The sequence below is a fragment of the Apteryx mantelli genome, chromosome 5 (genome assembly GCF_036417845.1).
Source record: "Apteryx mantelli isolate bAptMan1 chromosome 5, bAptMan1.hap1, whole genome shotgun sequence".
NCBI lineage: Eukaryota > Metazoa > Chordata > Aves > Apterygiformes > Apterygidae > Apteryx > Apteryx mantelli.
In genome coordinates this window covers 43,615,006-43,632,062 of record NC_089982.1, presented here as the reverse complement: position 1 = coordinate 43,632,062, position 17,057 = coordinate 43,615,006, and the positions used below count along the sequence as shown (strand labels likewise).

At 33.9% G+C, this 17,057-nt stretch overlaps 1 protein-coding gene across 2 annotated transcripts in view; it reads left to right on the top strand.

Moving 5' to 3' along the window:
* The window catches only part of SPOCK3 (SPARC (osteonectin), cwcv and kazal like domains proteoglycan 3), a 243,138-nt gene that overhangs the window by 148,248 nt on the left and 77,833 nt on the right, over positions 1-17,057 (top strand). For both annotated transcript variants that reach the window (XM_067297890.1, XM_067297889.1), the window contains exon 5: positions 5,380-5,506. In XM_067297890.1, the coding sequence (XP_067153991.1) occupies positions 5,380-5,506 (127 nt within the window). The remainder of the gene's footprint in view (positions 1-5,379; positions 5,507-17,057) is intronic.

The following is a 17,057-nucleotide window of genomic DNA, read 5'->3' as shown; positions in this document are numbered from 1 at the left end:
CAGAACTTCTTTTAGGAATAGCTGCAGCTGAGAGGGTGGGGTCTCAAGAGTCCTCCAGCTCAAAAGAGCTACTGTCATTTACAATTTGGAAAGAACATTTGGAACGTTTTCTACAGAGGTCAACTTTTTTTCCAGATTGCTGCAGAGTTCTCTCACCATGGACTAGCTTTTTTAATGCCACATATATGTATAACCCACTCTCTGAAAGTCAGGGGCTTTTGTAAAGCATTTGATCTGCTGAGGTCTGTTTATATATGCATACATATATTTTTGGATGACTTAGTCTCTAAGTCAGGTTTTCTTTCCCTTTATTTTCCCATTATCCCTTCACCCTGCCCTGATTCTTATTTTTTCCCTTCATTTAGGAATTTTGTATTTTCTTTATAATTTTTTTGTAGATGCATGTCCCTTAAGGCTGCAACAGAACATACAGCTTTTTATAATGTTCCTACATCATAAGTTACATTTTAACAGGGTGTTAGAAGAATTTAGGATCCTCAGTGGCTGTGTAAATTACAAGGGGAGCAATTTGGGACCTCATGAGAGAGACCTTCAGTCTACTTCATGCTAAAACTTTTTTAAAGAGTCATAAGACATTGATATGACTTATCCTAATGCCTTATGCCTAATAGGGACTTTATATGCCTTAAAATCTGAAATCTTCATTTACTCCCCCCCCAAAAAAAACACTTCTGGTGATTTATATAGTCATGTGTAACAATATTACTCCTAGAAATCTATAATTTGTCAACCAAATGGAAAGGAAGATTGCAGTGAGCTCTGCATCTGACCATATATTAGGATCCCTTTCACCTCTCAAGCAACTCCAAATAAGTTTAAGAAGGAGAAGACTCATTTCTATGTTGCTGTGCATTCTTTACCTTTCTGTCTCATTAAAATGCTATGCTTCAGTTGAACAAAATGAGACAAGTAATATTCCAAGAAATTTCAGCAGCATTACTTACAACTTATTTTTTAAAAAAGTTGTCTGTTTTGTTTTTATTTTAGTTTATCATATAGATGTTTAGAATAAAATACTTGTTTCTTGCACAAAATCACATTATTTATAGGTGAAAGTGGGCAGAATGATACTGAAAATAATGGAATTATATACCAGCAAGACGAGAAACTGCCTTAAATTCTAAATGTATGTTGCTAATATTACATGTAGGTGGAAGGAGGTAGTATTTGCATCTTCAGGATATCTGCTTGTTTTCCTTTTCCAGTGCAAATCAGTAAATAGCATTTTCTTTGTACATGCACATAAAAAAAATGCTCTTCTAAGTTCTGAAATCATACTGCATACATATGCTTAGTAATCCTGACAGAAATGATAGATCATATGTAATCTTCTAACCTGACCTCTTGGGTGCACATGCTGGGGAAGCATAATAGCTGAATTTATTTAATTTCACATGCACCTGCTAAATATTATGCTGGCCTGTAGATAAATACAAGCATCTTGCCAGTGCTATTAATTTAAAGATGCTAAAATATAATATTTTTTATTCCAATATTATTTTTAGAGCAGCTTTCTTAACCTTTGCTTTATTTGTATCAGATATATTTAATTATTATTAATTTTTCAAGACAGATTTTTCTTGTATTTTTTAGGAATAATGTGAAGTTATAAAGTAAGTCAAAACAGTATAGATGCGCGCGTGCAGGGTGCTTCCACACAAAAAAGGAATTTTGAAGGAAATTCAGTCAACTCTAATGAAAACAAATTAAATTTTGTAATACAAGTGTTTTTTCTAATTATGTTAATCTGACACAGCCTGATTGTGTCCCCTAAAGGCCATGGCAAAACATCATCAGGCAGTCCCTAAATTGGAATAATTGAAAAAAGAAATCTCAAAAAAGTGCAAAAATAGTTATCAGAAAAGAGTTGCTAGAGTTCTTTGAAACATTACTTTTTTAATAACTCAAATTTGTTTCTGTCAGTCTGTATTTTAAGACTTGTATTTGAGAATTCTCAACTATAACTATAAAATATCAGTTCCTTCAAAACAGTGGATGTTGTTTCCATTTTCTTGATAGACATGGGTACTCCTGCATTTTATAGATGTCATTAAATAAGTTATGTTGCCAAAAAGTTAGTATTTTGCAGCTTGATTTTCAATGGGCTGCATTAAGCATTCTCAAAGTATGTGCAGGTGTGATCACTGTGTACAGAGAAAGGTAAGTTTATGTATGCAAACAGGTACGTATGCTAAAGTAATTGGACAGATTGGCTAATTATGGTTCTAGGCATCTGGTTGCATATGCAGTCTACAAGCATATGAACAATTTGATGTATGCAAATTAATGCAATCACAAGTGTTGCTGGTAAATTAAACCCATAGATTTAATTTTACTCTTTAGGTGTCAACAATGTCAGATAAGGGGGAGCTTGTGTATTCTGTACTAGTTACTTTTTTACTCCAAAGAGATCCCAAATCACTTCTCAGAAAATTTAGAAGGATAAAGCTTGTCAGTGGAAGAGGCTGAGGTTTTTGTGGCACCATATATTTATTGTGGCAAAATAGTAACAGGAGCAAGCACATTTATGGTGACTGTAGTGGAATCACAAAATTAAATGGCAGAATTCTAGTAACTGCAGGTTGCAAAGATCTGGGTTTTACTGTTGCATGTCTAATGAGAGAATTAATAAACACAAGGAATGGGGGAAAAGTGTTTGTTTTATGGTGGAGTAACTGATTTCTTTGTTTACTGATTCTTTTCCTCTTTAGCATTTTTAAGTACAAAAGGTAATTTGCTTTATCTGCATATTTTAAGTAACTTATATTGAAATCATTTATATTCTAATTAAGCATTCTTTCTGTATCCCATTTCATGACACCATGGACATACAGCAATGATTTTAATTCAAGATAATAATTTGTATCATCATAGTGGTTTCTTAACTATTTCACTATTTCTATGCCAACAGTTTATATGTATGCTCATTCCCTAGATGGAAGCTATGTACTGTAAAAGAAAAACAAACTGAAAACAGATAACAAGAACAAATTTGATATAATTAAATAGTGGTGCAAGGAAATGTTTGAGTAAATAGGTAAAAGGCATTATTTTATGATTTTGTGAAATGTATGTGTGTGTATATGTGCCTAACTGGTATTTTCAGTAGTTTAGCAAAATGTTCTGTATTTACTTTTTATCTTTGCCTGATAACTCTGTGCTTGGAGAGTTAAAAAAAAAAAAAAAAAAAAAAAAAGGCTGTTAGGCAGCTATGGTAACACAGAATCTATTTTCTGCATCATTGCAGAAAAACCTTCTGAACATACATCCATCCAAAGCACTTACATGACCAGGTATCTCTGGATTGATACCTTCCAGGTGTCATTATTTATCATATATTTACCATTATATCTTCTATCCTGAGTTTGGAAAATGCAGATACTTCTGTTTTAGAGAGATATTTTTCTTAGTTATGTAGAAACCAAGATCATGAGAGTGATTTGCTGAAGGTCCTAGGGGAATCCTGTGCAGAATAGGAAACTTGACTCTCTGCCCTAAATGAGTACCCTGGAACAGCCTGTGTTTCTTTTGTTTATAATACCTGATAATACTTAAAAATGTAAAGTCTAACAAAGCTGACTATCTGACTATGTAACCTATCTGACTATGTAAAAGGTTTTCCATTGTTGTTCATACCTCTGCACTGGTTGTCACCAACTTGTGATTTTTGTGTCATGAGTGACAGGCCACATCCTTCTCTTTCCCTCCTGTTAGATCACTTTACTTTTTCTTTAGTCTAAAAGCTTGCTTTTTTTCTGTATGTCTTTTTTCCTTTCTGTAGACCTCATTGAGAACATGTATAAGGATATGAGAGAATGTACAGATATTGTAGGAAACTGTGATTGTCACTAGCGCTTTCTTTGATATGTATTTGAAGCATCTGCAGGCAAAAACCTCTGCGTGTCTCACAGATCTCACTTCAAATTTCTGGATTTTGCTGATATCAGTGGGATTCTTCCAGTTGACATCTGCAACATTTGTAATTAATTTATGCAGTGTTTTAAAGTTACAGTGTCTCAGATAAACCGAGATATTCCATCACGTTAATAGTTGAGACTCTCTGGACCTGTCAGTAATCATTTCTCTTTATCACTCCAGACAAGTTCTTCTGAAACAGTGATTCATGAGTAATTAGCAGAATACTTCTTGATTATGAGTTAACCAAGTCTGCTCTATTTTAGGGGATTTTATTTGTTGAGTTTGTTATGAATTTGAACGTTTACTCCTTTGGTGTGTCTTGATAAGTCATAGCTGTATTCTAAGAATATTCATTTTTAGATTCCTGATTAAGATTCCAAAATGAAAACCCAATATAAAAGTCATGTGTTACTGTTCTATTATCTTATTTATATGAAAGCCATTAATATATAAAGCATTTGGGAGGTCAGTCTCTGAATCAGGGGCCTCTCATAAAGGATTTGTTTCAGGATGTGATAGTTGCTAAAAACTCATAGGTGCAAAAAGCTACTGGAAAAATTCATGAAATAAAAATTCTTTCAAAGCTACAAAGAGAAAACACCTATGGCTGAGGATGTTTCCTATGCCACAAATCACTGAAGGCTGGGAAAGTATTCTGAGGAAGTGTCAGTACTTATTTCCCCTGTTTTTGTGCTCTTACCTAGGCATCTGCTATGGACTACTGTCAGAGACGGGTGGATACTAGGAGACAAATACTAGGCAAGACAGTCTTTTAGTCTGAGCCAGTGTAGCTTTTGCTTGGCTTAAAATGATCCATCTACCTGTATCTATCTATCTCTCCATATACATACAGGCAAATGTATGTACACAAGCACATGTAAACCTGTGTGCAGATCAACTCTATATTCAATTAATTACCATATTTTTTCAATCCAAATTTTACATTGAGCTGTGGAGTCTGAATTTTAAGAAACGTAAAATGTGAGAGACAGTGGTCAAAGTGAGGTAAATAGTACACTAAATGACCTCTTACTGTTTCTATTGTAAGTATTTATGCCATTTTAAATACTTACATGTAACCTTTCTAAACACCAGTATTAATAACAGCCCCATTCATACTGTTTAACAAAAGCAAGTGAATCCCACACAAATCAGACTTCTTTCACTGATCAGTAAGTATGACCATCAGCAAAGCATCATCTTAGTAATTTTTTTGTATCAGAGGACTTAGATATTTAAATAATATGCAGGTATCAAATATCACTGCAAGAAGTGTGATACGAAAGCTGTATACCAAAGACTGTACCAGCTCTTTACTTGAAAGAAAACTTAATGACTGAAATTATGTATGACTTGTTTGTAAAGGCTCATAAAATACCCTGAATGTGTTCTAATATTACTACCGCTTATCAGAATTACATACTTTTTGTTTACTTACAGTATGAAAGAGGCTGGTTTAGGCCATAAACAGTGGAGGGGTGGTCCCATTTCATCAAACTGCAAGCAGTGTCCAGTAGTTTATACCAATCCTGTTTGTGGATCAGATGGTCACACATATTCTTCTCAGGTAAGAATTAAATAAAAAATTGAATTATTCTTTCATTGTTCCAGTCAATTCCAGCTCTTGGAAAGCAAATTAAAAATAAATGTAACACAAATCAACATTTCTTTATTTTGACTAAAATACATATTCTACATACCTATTATGTATAGTACAACAAAAAAGCAAATGGTAGCAGATTCCAAGTAGCATAAAACAATAGTTAGCAAAAGAAGCAGAGCATAACAGTGCTCCACAATGTGACAGAGCCCCAAATCAAGTGTATCTGCTAAAGAAACTGAGGCACTCTTTTGAATAGAGAAAAAGTGTTGCGTGGGTCACCAATCTGGGGATAGAATATTTGATCATTCAAATTTTCCTGTTGACCACTAGGAATACATTCTGAGCACCTTGGCATACAAGCAAAATACACAGTTTAAAAATATACTAATGTAAATAAAGGTTGCACATCTTTCCTTCTTGCAAAAGATTTTTATATATTTGAAGGCTGTAATCAGATCTTTCTTCTGTATTCCTGAACCCTCCTCTCTTTTCTATCATACTTATTTGGAGCGAGTGTAATCATTGCAAATATATTACTGTCTGCTTCCCTGGTCTTTTTAGAGAAAAGAGTTTGCTCTTGTCACATTGAAATCCAATAATCTTGGCGTTGTTGTTGGGAAATCTCACTGGGTGATAATAATGCTGAAACCAGATTGATTTAACATATCCTCTTAAAACTTTCAGCAGAAAAATGTTTGGCTAGCATTATCAACTGAATTCTCTGTAGAATAAAAGAATGTGTGCTCTTGAAGGATCCGTTTTTATCAGAAACTGCAAGCAATTCAGTAATGTAAAAGGAGCCACTGTATTCTGTTAGCTCACACAACTGTGTCCTTTCGCTATCAAAATGTTTCCAATAGTGAATGATATCCAGTGCTCCAAAAAAGCACATTAGCAATAATAATAACAATAATAATGCTGATTATTGTAGATTAAACTGTCAGAAACACACAAGCTCTATATTCTTTACTTGTAAAGACAAAATAGTTTCTTATATAGTATTTTAAGCAAATTTTTCCCATTATTTACAGATTCTAGAGTTCCTATTTGCTGTATTGAATTTTCTTTTGATTTTCAACTGCAGTCACATACTTTGACTTTTACAAAATAGGATTAGACTTTCCAGGAGTGACTGGCTATTGAATTGAACACAAAATATCCTCTCCACCATTGCTATAATAAAAACATCAGTATATAACTAGTGTTTCTTCAGTCCTGGTAATTCTTATGCTTTTTTTGATGACTCTTACATTAGAAAATGGTTTTCTTAAAATCCCATTACTCAGAGATAGGGAACTGTGTAAGAATCTTAATTTTCCTGTTAAAAAAAGTAAATCTAATTCTAACTCTCACACCAGGATATTTGAGGCCCAATACATGAATGCTGGATTTTTTGGCTTATGAAAAAGATAATTCTTTTCCAGTGATACTGAAAGGTTTGATTTAGGTATTTGAAAATATTCTTATTTTCATTCACAGCAATCTCCTGTCTACCTGTTATCATGAGCTTGAAATGTGCTTGCATCTTACTAGACATTAGATGATTTTGTCATTTAGCATTTCTTTTACTGAGTTGCGCGAAGGCTCCATCAGTCTTTGAGCCCCAAGCATGGCCTATGCATAGCTATAAAATAGAAGGTAGTCCCTAAGATCTTGCAATTTAGATAGACAAGATAGATAAATTGATATAGATAAATACTGAATGAGCAACTTCTTAAAATAAGGTACACTTTATCCATTACAGTCTCTCTCTACTTTCTTCCTAATGTTCCTGTATATAAATGTCACAGCTGTTTTTTACCGTCATTGCCTATTCCCTATATTATCATCTGTCCATCCCACAGAGATTTAGATGAACTGTCACAGTCTTTGAGGAGAATACAAAACAAGAATAGAAGAAGTAGGCCTTAGTTATACTGCTGCCTTTTGTTTCCCCTGTCCTTTTCTTTGGAAGCTGGCAAGTTCTCTGGAGGAAGGAACAGAGAAACTTTTTGTAGCCCCTCTCTGTCCACCATGGTGGTGCAGAAGTGGTTCTCCTTCATAAATAAAAGTATTGGGAGAAGTGAAATGAGGAGAAAGGTAAAGAAAAGCATATTTTGTGACAAACAAAGCCTAAACTATAAAACTCTATCAGAAAAGAGGTTTTTAGAAATCTTAAGAGTGGCCATAATAAAATGAAAATAAGTAAGACAAGACATTCAGGACAAGCCTGAGTGCTTCTAGTTCTGCTAATTGAAGAATAAGCTTCTCTAACCATGTTTATTCTTGGGAAAGAAAGCCAGTAGTTCCATTTTTGCACAGAAATGCTTGTTTCTACAGCTGTGAAACAATATGCACTCATTTTTAGAATCACTCTGTTGTCCACAATAAATTATTCTGAGACATACAGTAACTCATATCAATAAGCCATATATGATTGAACTCTGATGCCCTAGCAGAAGAGATCAGAGTTGATTCATTTTGTGTGGAAACGTGAGAATAAATGTTCCATGTAGAATTAGGTAAATTCAGTAACACTATGGTCTGAATAGTCCTATAAACGGATGTGACCCTTGTGGCCTGGTCTGAAGTAGATGTAAAGAAGTCTGTAAATAAGGATGAGATCATGATATTTTTACATAGGTACATGTGTTAAAGATGGGGATGTCTTACCAAGCAGAACGGTGAGAAATGAGTAGAGTAAGTAGAATCACTGTGCTTCCTTCCTAGTGCATTATCAGAGCTGCAGCGTGTGCGATAGTACATACTATCCTCCATGTCCCTTACATAGGTGTAATGGAAAAGCAATTAAGCATCAGAAAGTATTTGCAGGGCTTTTCCTTTTGCCTTCCACTAGCTGGTAGATTCTAAGTCTAGATTCAGAGCAGCAAAATGTTTAAAAAAAAAAAAAAAAGTTTATCACCACCAAAGATCTGTATTAATCTATAAATATTTATTTGTATTTCCTTTCAATGATGTGATTTCATATTCCGTGGTGCCGTTATATCAAAATAGAGGTCCTTACAAGGTTATTTCAGCAGCATTCATTTTTTAAATTGACATAAAGATGAATGTTTGTGTTCCTTTACTCTAGGCAAAGTTTAGTTTCATTGTGTCATCAAGCCTCCTGGAAGCAATTTAGTGTAGTTCCATATTATAGCAATTTTATTTTATTGAAAATGCATTTGTTAATGATTGTGGCAAATTGTACAACACAAAATTGTACAATTTCTGAAAATAAGTCAGTAAATAGTTAATAATATCATAGAACATAGCCAGGCAGCTGGATAATTATCTAATGAACACTACTTTGGGATGGTTTTCAGGTCAAGCACATGCAAAATGTTTGGTATTAAATTATGTAAAAATAGAATTTTCATACACATTTTTGCTTTGAAAAAAATGAGTGATCATAATGGTTAGACATTGTAGAGAGAAAGGTTAAATTCTAAATTGAGCTTATCCAGGGTCAGGTAACAGTGTCTTGTCTCCCATTGATTTTGGTAGGCCAGACTAGGGTTTACTGTGTTATTGGCATGTGTATATTTGCCCCACAATTAGCCACATGCAGTCAATCTAAAGGAAAAGTAGCAAGTGTAAAACATTCATCATAGCAGCACAAGAATATTGAAATAAAAATATTACATACTGAAATGCTGTTATGTGAGAAGAAATTCAGTGTAAAGAGATGCTGCAGTTTCCTTACTAGAGTGGTGTTATAAACAGCTTTTACTTAATAATACTTTAAATAATACTGCATGTATTTTACACTTCATTAGTATTGTTTTACCTTCTGCATTTCTTTAAACTTGGGCATTTGAAAGTGAATTATTCATTTTAACTCTAGGAATTCTCATACAGTGCTGTAACTTAAGGCTATGCTAACTCCATGCATTTGGTAACCCATCCATTGCTGCCGGAACAGCTTGTGCATCCTGTTTCTAGACTCATCTTTCCTGGCATTAATAGGAGAATAAACAGGACGTGCAGTGCAGCTCAGATGGGATGTTTAGTGGCAGCAACCCGCCTTTGGCCGGTTGTCTTACCCAAGGAGGCAACTTGCTGCAGTCTAGTGCACATGTGATAAAGCCAGTGTGATTGCAGATGATAAGGATAATGCCATGTTTGGGAGACTTCTGTTGGAACAATTCACCCATCTTACAGTCTATTCCAAGGGGCCTTTTTGAAAGATGGCCTTGAGGAATGGATCAGATGTTGGATGAAATTCTTTTGAGCTTTTTTTGGTATATTTTAATTATAGCTCTGGTGTTTGGTATAATAGGCTGGAGTTTTCTATCTCTTTGGTTGAACATGATCTAATCTTCAAATAGTCCCACTACGACAAAATCTAACTTTAAATGAAATCAATGAGCAATGCTTTGAATATTTTGTAAAGAAAACACCACGGAAATAAATTCATTTTTAAAATATGCCAGTTGCTCCATAGTTCTATTCCAGAATCACCATCAGTAATTCCTAGACCAGCTTTTTGGTTAGCAGCAATTTGCTCAAGACATTTTCATACTGATAGAAAATATTTCATAGAAAACTCACTCTCCTACCTGTGAAAACTTCATATGATTGATGACATCCCTGTGGGTATAAAATAGCAATAAAAATGGTGTTTCACAAAAGTGATGGGTCTAAACTAGCTTCTCAGACTAAGATGGAAAAGGTGTAGAAAAGCAAACAGTCAGAATGAAGGATATGAATTCCTGATGGTACTTTACAGATAGATGGAAATGTGGGTATACATTTATGTTATTTACAAGTACTTCCTATAGTCTCCCTAATTATGGTCCCTTTCTCATTAAAGGGCCAAATAAATATGAGACAGTGAATAAAATCACACTGCTTATGTATAGGAGAGTTTGGTACTAGTTTCTTACTCTATCTAAGTTTCAATATGCTTGTTTATAATTTTGTGAACCTAAATTCCTAGATGTTTATTTTTAGGGCATCCCACACTTTTATTCCTTTCAGGTGCTTTCAGGACTTTTACTCAATAATTTGTATCTCCTAACAGTGTTATAGGTATAAGAGAGTGTGTTTGGAAGAGCCATAGAAAATAAGTATTAACATTTTTAATCCTTGATGTTAATTTAATCTTTGCCCTATTATAAAAGTTAAATTGATTGAAATATATTTATTAGCTTTTGTGAGTTTTCAGGATGCGTACTTGAGCTGTTGACAATTCCTTTCTACTTCAGAAAAGATTTTGTTAAAGCCTTAGGTATTCAGTTTTGATAATCTCTATGATTATTTTATTCACATTACTCCAAATTGTTATCTTGTGAGGGATCAGAATATTGAAATGTCTGATCTATCTGTTCTGTAATACTAAATGAAAGTAATTTTCACAACCCTGACTGAATGTATGTCAGTCTTACTTTTTAAATTAGGTTAATCTACTGTCCCTTTCTTTCTTTATCTGTTTTGTTGTTAAACAGTCTGCTGTAGACTTAACAGTGAATGAGACACAGTCAAAATAATAATGTTAAATGGTTGGCTGCCATTCTTAGTAATAAGATAATGTAATCTCTCTGAAATAAATCTCTTTCAGCTGCTCTACTAGCACCTACCAGAAAGTAGGGTGCTTTAAAAATGTTTCTCCAATTAAAAAGGAGCATCTCAAAACTAAGGTTTGTGTCTCTATCCAGTTCCAGTTCAGTCTCTATCCAGTAGGAAAGAACCAGCCAAAATGACCTGGTCCAAATGGGTAACTGTAAAGCCTTCTACAGACCAAATCTACTTTGGACTGTAACTACACTGAGGTAATTGTGATTGCAGTATATTGGCAAATAAAAAGCACAAAGCTGCTGCGCAAACACTTCCTTGAATGAGGCTGACCAATAGTCAGTGAGATACAGTGTATCTTGCTTGATTGATATATGCATTAGACTTTATCAGGCTAAAGTAATCTTTACAGAAATATAGGAAGCTCCTTACTGTTTAAATATTTTAAAGAAGATTAATATTAAAAAATCAAGACATGAGGTTATCTGGTATTCCAGTTTCCGCCAAAATCAACAGCTTTTGCCAGTAATGCCTGAAATGTTCCCTGGAACTTTTAAATTGATTAGATGTTGTATTCAAAAGGTAAGGCAGAGAAATGCCGGAAAGGTGACTCACTTTACTTGCTCCATTTTTCCAAACATGCTAGGTGCACTAAAATTTCCAGATTACGTGATCTCCTTTCATCAGCTACGCTCCAAAATAAATAACTGCTGTAGAGAATAGAAATGGTAGTTTAGATGACAAAAGTACTCTATAATACCATCAATTTTTTTTTTTTCTGGGAACATCTTAGTATTTCTTAGATTGGGGTGACACGTTTATACTTACAAGATTGGAATTTGGCTCCTTTTTTTTATTTCCAGAATGCTATGTTTGATTCATATAAAATTATATATTTGATTTACATGAAAATATAAATAAATGTTAATAATTCAATACAAATAAAAAATTCTACTGTATGGACTGGGAAACATTTTCTCAAATCTTGAGCTCTGTAATACCTTTGTGTTGTTTCTTTAAAAAATATTAAGCTTTCTGTAGAGTATAAACAATCTAGGCTGGAAGGACAAACCAATAAAAGATTAGGACAAATAGACAGGAGAAGGTTAAAACTGTCAGCATTTATTAATCCTTTTATATGAGAGTATATCTATGAAAAATTATTAATGTAGAAAGAACTGATTCTTAACCTATTAATAAAAATCTTAATTTGTATTTTGTCAAACAGGACAGCCAGTAAAACAAGAAAAATCAAATTGCTGAAACTTAAGTATAAGATGGTGTTAATTTCTTAAACTATTAGGTTGCATTAGAGGTATCCATAGTTATCTGCGGATTAAATAACAATTTTCCTCTGAAGAGTAGCTTTAACCAGCAAAAATTAGTCATTTGAAAATAGTATTCAAGATGATCTGATTAACTTAGCTGTATTTCTAATCAGACTCATTTTGCCACAAGAACTGTTTTTCAGCAGGATGTATCAATGTTATCAGCAGGCACACGTAGCTAGAGGCTGAACAAAGCAGCTGCCACTGGCACTCTTATACCAGTGGAGAGATGGTGGGGAGCAGAAACAGTTCCAAAAAGAAACTAACAGAAAGATGGCTTTAGAGGGTTAAGAGACAATAAATAACATTTTTCAGACTGCATAGCTATGTGAAACATTAAGGCACCTGAGAAAACAGTGGAAGGAACAGTGATGAGCTGTGTCAATTGCAAGGAAGTGATCAAAAGCTAGAGAAGATTGTCTCAGACTTACCAAGCAGCAGCTCTTTAGTGAGTATGGTTTCATTGGAGGGGAGGATAAACGAAGGTAGTAACTGGTGAAGCAGGTGAAGATAGAGGGTTGTGGGTTTTTTTTTTTGCTCTTAGGGATTTTATTTGGGCTTTTTTTGGAACAAAGAGAAAATAACCTATTTTTAGGAAAATGAAAAGTCAAAAGAGAGAACAACCTTTGAGAGTTAATAGTATATAATCTATGATAAAAATGAGATAAAGAAAATGAAGTTGGAAGTGGCAAGTGGCAACTTGAAAAATGGCTCAGTTCTTGGCCCAGCAAAAACATTTAAAAATTACAGTAATGATTCTCTGAAAGAAGTCCCCAAAGAGGGTGTCAGAGTAGGAGATGATATGGAAAATGCGTGTAAGCCCTTATTAGAAAGGAAGAAGTTTAATGGTGCATGGTATAGTTTTGTTGTCATGCCCACAGTGAAGTGCTAGACTGTCAGAGACACACAATTCCATTTTCTTTTAAACATTTCTTTCAGTGCCACAGGGGCAAGGGAGAGAGACATGTACACAGCAATTGTCCTTATACACATCGTCTGAATCTTAGGTAGGCACTCCAGATATGGGAATTGAAGAAATGGAAGAAAATGCATTGACAAAGAAACTTCTGAATTTTTTTTATGAGTGATATGATTTGACTCTTTCAGAAAGCAGTTTATCTCTTTCTCTGTGCTACCCATGTGCCATAAAAGGTAGTAAGTTTAGGTCTTTAGAGGGATCATTTCCCTAAATTTATTCTGTAGGATAAAATATGTAGCTGCACTATGGTACCTTAAAAAAAGCCAACAATCTAATTTAAATGCCTGGTATGTTGGTTTGGCTTTTTTTTCCAATTAGTTTCTCTTAATTCTGATTAACCATTTGTTATTACATACTTATTTAAACCAGGCATCATTTTCAAGTGTACTGAACCATGAGATCTTATTTTTTTCTTTAATGGGTCTCCTTTTCTCCTCATAATCATAGTGGAAGTTAAATGCATGCTTGTGAAGAGCAGTGGACCATGGATTATTTTGTTGACTATTCCATGTATCACTGTCTCCTGGAGAGCTATAATAAATGTTTGTTTGTTTTCATTTCCTTCCCTTTTTCTGATTGAACTTTAATGTTCCTTTACTTCCATTTTTCCTTTTAAGAAGGTTTTGGAAACAACATATATGCAGCAGACACAAAGGAAGATGTACTTAACACTACTTAGCTATCTTGATTTTGTTTTTTTTCAACAATTAATGGAACAGTAAGCATCTGAAAAGCTACAGAACTGCAAATGAAGTGAAAATGTCTAGAGAAAATGTAATTATTCAAATTAAAATTTATTAGAACCTGCAATTAAATTTAGTAATCAAACAGAACAAAGTGTTCAGCTTCTAAGAAAAGTATTCTTACACAGTGTTCATGTAGGTCACATCAGCACTTGGGAAGAACCTGAAATACTGTGAAGTTTCAAGTAGTAACATCAGGCATTGTAATTTATACCAGTAATGCTATAAACTACTCATGCTGTCACAGAGGAAAAGGAAAGGAACAGATCTCAGTGAGGTAGAATATCTGCAACACTAAAGAATCATCTTCCAAGTCACACTATTTTTATATTTGTAATTTTGAAAATCTCACAATGAAATACTGTAGAAACGGACAAATAGTTATGCAGCTACTTCTCCTTCCCTGAAAACAAATTCAGTCATATCAGCTTGGTAAGAATGTTCCTTCAAATTTGCAATATTTCTTATGTTCTTTAGCCGAACCACAAAACAGTCTTGGATTCAAGCTATCTAATGTATAGATGGTGTGATTCCTTGTAACCATATTCACTTTCCTCCCAGAATCGTTTCAGTTTAAAATATCCAAAGCACATATGGGAAAATATATCTGGATATTTTGGGTTGTGTGAATTTTACAACACTGCGTATAGCTCTAAAGTTCCTATTCACTCCAGGGCACTTTAGTTGAAGCCTTAATTATAGAAGAAAAACAAAAACAAAAAACACTTTTAGAAATACAGAGATGATACTCAAAATAGTTCAGAATGTTTTAGCCAGCTTTCAAACAAAGTCCTTATCATTCCCCTGAAAATATGGAGTCTCTCAGGAAACCTGCTGTCTTCATAGCTTCGATGATTTTCTTCAGAAGTGTGGTTGTGATACATCTTAACTTCAGTTCTTTTCTAGCAGATAGAACAACTGTCTGGCCTGTTTACTTGCATGTTCAGTGCCTTTTAAGCTGTCTGCTTTCTGCTAAATTTACGGGAAGCAAATTAAGAAGCAAACTTTTTTCCACAAGCATCAGATTAAGACATGCTTTATCGCTCTGGATTGCTTGGGTTTTTTTGTTTTTGTTGTTGTTGTTTTGTTTTTATCAGTTTTGAGATTAAAGTGAAACCAAGTATTTCTTAACAATCAGGTTTGGTCTTGGAAGAGGACTTGGATAAATCAGAAAAAACTAAGAAAGTAAAATAACTAAGTCCAGAAAGAATGGATCTGTATATTGATGTACACTGGGTGAGAATTGCGAGAAAGACAAGGATCTGAGAAATATGAGTGAACATCGGAGGCAGAGCCTCTGTATTGTAACGAAGTTCTAGAAAAAAAATGCAGCATGAAGTTCCTGTAAGAGAAAAATAAAAGGTTGTGAAGCAAGATTTGCCACTCTAGATCTTCACTCAAAATACAACACAGGAAGACTTGGCTTTGTTTCATCCTGATTTTACTCCATATTTGTTTGGTTGTTTTTGTCAAAGTTAAAACAAGGAAACATTCTGTATAATTTAGAAATGAAATATTAACAGTAAAAAGTAGAAGGATTTAGGGACATTTCTGTCTTTCTCTGCACAAAAGTATTTCTTGGAGTTCAAGAGAAGATATATGTAATCTAGAGAAAAATGGTCATGGTTTGGAATATTAATTCCCACCTGTACAACAAGATATTTCTTTCCTGGCAGGATGAAAAACATTATAAACATGGAATTTCATAAATGATAACACATGAAACTACTATTTAAGATGTAAAAAAAAAAATCTAGTAATTTGAATTAAAATAAATGTTAGCATATATTTTAGATGGCCAAAGAACCCAAGAGAAAGGAAAGCTGTAGAGGTAATATGATGGCAAGAAAACTGACAGTACCTAGGTGTCTGTACCTTCTGATCCAAAACATGATCCTGTAGCACACTGCTCAGGTTTGACCTGAATATAAATGAATATACAGATTTTCTTTTTTTCCAGATTGTTATGGCATAGTTTAAATATCTTAGGGACCCAGGATAACCCAGCATGGACTAACTAGGTCTCTCTGTGCACAGACTTGTTTTTTCTTCCTGTAATTGAAGACTAATGAGCATGTCCTTTAGATGATATTTTAGCTCACATATAATTTTATAAATATTTCAACTTAGATATAATTAGATAAATTGAACTTGTTTAATTAGTAATGCAATCAGTGAGCGTGGTCTAAGAAACCATATCACATTAAAAATACAGTGATAATGCATGTTAACAGCCAATAAATAGATTCTTTTAACAAAATATTTCATGCTTTCACAAGCCATTTGAGTCTTTTTAGAAGGCTTCATAGCTTTGCCATTACCCTTAACCATTGCTATTACTTAGAAATTTGCATGTCAGCTGAAAATCACTGAGGGTCTCCCTTGGCTGATTGCAACCAAAATATTCAGCTGTTTCTAAGAAGGAGGTATGGGACAATTATATGTTTTGCTCACACTTTAAACTTTTCTTTGAACAATCATTTTCAAATTTGAAGTGGGAATTGACAATGAGTTAGCTTTGTGAAAGCAATATTCCTTTTTCTCTCTCTTGAGAAACCTGTCCAAATTACTAAATTTTGAATGCCAGCTTTTGTACACATAGCAGCAATGTACACCAAGGATTCTATGAACTTCTAGGGTTGAGTGACATTCTGTGCACCTGTAACTCTGGACTGCTAGAGTTGATGGAGTTTGAAGCAAAGAGTCTGATGAAGTGTTGAAAATTGGACTGTGTCAGCAATGACTGAATAAGAGCCAGAATTTAGAGTATAGACTTAAATATTTATATGTGTATGTCTGAAAGAAATTATTGGTATCAACAGTTTACAACAGGCTAAAACATGTTTACAACAGACTCTTATTCTATTTTGAAAATGCATCAGTGATTATAAATTGAGTATAAGCTAGGAAGAGAAGGAATAATATAGGAAGGAGTAATATGGTTAGGTATCTTTACCCCTTTAGTTAGT